Here is a 3022-nt window from a genome sequence, read left to right on the forward strand (position 1 = left end):
GGGTAGTTATTGCAGTGTTCGGAGCCGTGGTCAAAGGAGAGCCTGGGGTCAGGGAATCGGGTGGGTTAACATCGTTGGGGCTATTTGATAAAGGGGCAAGCCTCATTGCCCCTAATAGTGGGGATATGTTTTCATTACTGGCCATGGTAAGCCTGGTTATGTTGGGGATAAAAACAGTCCACCCCTCAGGGTCCCCTTGAGGGGTAAGGGCTAGGTAACAAATCAGGGGAATACCGTGCCCATGGCTCCCTCAGGCCGTTCAGGACTGGCACAAAGTCAGCCTTTCATCCTTTCAGCACGGCTTCTCACCTTAGGAGGTGGATAGCAGAAGGGTTTGGTGAAGGGACAGAAATGAAAAGTGGGAAGGAAAAAAAAAAAGACCATGCAAAATTAGTTGAGTCGAGGGCCGAGTCCCAAGGTTGGGGAGTTCCCCATCATTGGGTCCCAGACTCCGCCTCCGCCTCCTAAGCCCCCCCACGACAACAATGGGCAAGGGATTGGGGGGGAAAGGGATGGAAGCGAAAAAGCATGAGGGAATTTGTGGAGTCGAGGCCTGAGGCCTAAGGCAGGGTAGATCCCCAGCATTGGGTTCAGACCTTGCCTCTAACCCCCCACAACAATGGGCAAGGGATTGGGGGAGGGGGGGAGGTAAACAAAGCTTTGTAAGAATAGTTTTTTTTTATTTGTATTACTTCAAACCCTGTAAGTTGTACCTTGATCTAGACTAGTCCTGGCCAGTCCTAAAAGAAATATTTTTGTATTAGGGAAAAAAAAAAAAAAAAAAAAGCAAATTTTAACAAATATTTTAGCTATTACCTGAATGTGTCCCCCCCCCCTTTTGAGTGTCTTTAGGCAAGTATATGCTGAATTATTTTACTTATTACTTCCATGTTACAGCTTTTCTACCCTCATGTTTTACTTTTGTCTTAGTTCATGTGGAAAATAATATATTATATTGAAGGTTTTATTTTATTTTTTCATATAAAAATTCATATAAAAATTCTTGCATATACCTTTTTTTTTTTACCTTTAATAAAAAATCACTTCTCAGTAATAAAACATGAAGCCTTTTATATAAAAGGAAATCATATGTACGCTTATGCATGTGTGTATATAATTACATATATATATATATACACACACACACACAGGTGTTTATAATCTTACTGGATGATTTAGGAGCACACGTGTGTCCATGTATACACTTGTATGTGTACATGGCTAAAGCTTTTTCAGCAAATGTATGTAATTGCACACATTATTGCTTCCATGTGTATACAGACCTGTCCACACATTTTAATCCAAAACAGCAAGAACTGTCCTTTTGAAAATTAAAATTAGAAAAAGGAATAGTTTGAAAATAGGATATTGGAGGAAAGTTACTGACAGAATGAAAGCTAAAACATCACCAATTTGGTCAGATAAGGAAGGAAGAGTTAGAAACAGACTGAGATGGAGAATGAACAGAAGTATGCATTAAACACAGAAGACATGACACTACACCTTTGGCAATGTTTTTTACTATTCAGAAAATTGGAAAATAAGGAATGGAAAAGAAAATAAATAATGAAAGAAATAACCCCTCTAAAAGTCAGCATCAAGAGTAAAGTGCCTTTGCTCAGGAGCTGACATGACACCACACTTTTGGTATTCTCCAACACGTTTCTCAAAAAAGTTGGTTTTGCCCTCAAGTGAAATATTCTCCATGAAGTCAAAGGGATTCTCAACACCGAACATCTTCTCGGATCCCAGTTCCAAGAGCAATCGGTCAGCCACAAACTCAATGTACTGCCTCATGAGGACACAGTTCATGCCAATGAGGTTGCAGGGCAGGGCATCTGTCAGGAACTCTTGCTCAATCTTAACAGCATCCAGAATAATCTCCCGGACTCTCTCATTTGAAGGACGATTTACCAAATGTTTGAACATCAGGCATGCAAAGTCAGTATGGAGCCCCTCGTCCCTAGAGATCAATTCGTTGCTGAAAGTCAAACCAGGCATAAGACCGCGTTTCTTTAGCCAGAAAATAGCAGCAAATGAACCACTGAAGAAAATTCCCTCTACTGCAGCAAAGGCAACTATCCTTTCAGCATACGAGGCAGTCTCATGAGCAATCCACTTTAGGGCCCAGTCAGCCTTCTTCCTCACACATGGTAGGGTCTCAATTGCATTGAACAACCTTGCCTGTTCAGTAGGGTCCTTAACATATGTATCAATCAGAAGACTGTACATCTCACTGTGAATGTTCTCCATTGCAATCTGGAAACCATAGAAGCAGCGCGCTTCTGGAACTTGGACTTCCTGTGAGAGTAAAAATTTTCAAATTATTATCAATGTCATATGAAGGGCAGAAGTGCCAAATAGTGTAATTTTTATTAAAAAAAGTTCATGTCTTATTAAATATGAATATAAATGTTAAAATCCATAAATCAAATATATTTTAAACATCCACACATGTAGTCGCAATAAACATACATATTCATTCTTATTTATTTGCACAACCAGACTGGAGCGCACACAAAATAGAGCACAATGAGCAAAGCAATAGTCAAAGAGAACAGAAATACTCACTTGGCAAAATCTCTCGACTAAGTTTTCATTAACGATGCCATCCGAGGCTGCAAAGAATGCAAGAACATGAGAAATGAAGTGTCGTTCTTCATCTTTCAACTTTTCCCAGTCAGCCAAGTCCTGTGAAGAGAGGCTAAATTAGGGAAACTAGCGAAACAAATGAGAACAGATTATAGATAATAGCATATAAAGTAGCAGACAACTGAAAAAAGAAAGGAAGAATGAATTATAGAACATTAAATTGATCTATATTAGGTACTTGGTAATTATTTACCAAAATAAATTAAGTACTATTCCCTAATTCTCCAATCAGGTCCTACATTTCTGTTTTTTAACTGGTAGTTTTGATTTCAATTGATGTTGATGGCCAAAACAAGTATTCTCCTTCCGCCAATGATAATCCTATTTCTCTACTTCTCATCACATCATTCCATTTCCCCAAAACCCTATC

The 3022-nt window shown here is 39.2% G+C and overlaps 1 protein-coding gene across 1 annotated transcript; it reads right to left on the reverse strand.

The window, feature by feature from the left end:
* Positions 1 to 959: 959 nt before the first annotated feature.
* Positions 960 to 2691, reverse strand: LOC119569771 (ribonucleoside-diphosphate reductase subunit M2-like; the record flags this gene model as incomplete). Its single annotated transcript, XM_037917799.1, is given in 2 exon segments — positions 960 to 2301; positions 2572 to 2691. Coding segments are annotated over 2 exon segments (837 nt in total), but the record flags the coding sequence as incomplete, so codon positions are not given.
* Positions 2692 to 3022: the final 331 nt, after the last annotated feature.

Source organism: Penaeus monodon, unplaced genomic scaffold (genome assembly GCF_015228065.2).
Source record: "Penaeus monodon isolate SGIC_2016 unplaced genomic scaffold, NSTDA_Pmon_1 PmonScaffold_18579, whole genome shotgun sequence".
Classification (NCBI taxonomy): Eukaryota; Metazoa; Arthropoda; class Malacostraca; order Decapoda; family Penaeidae; genus Penaeus; species Penaeus monodon.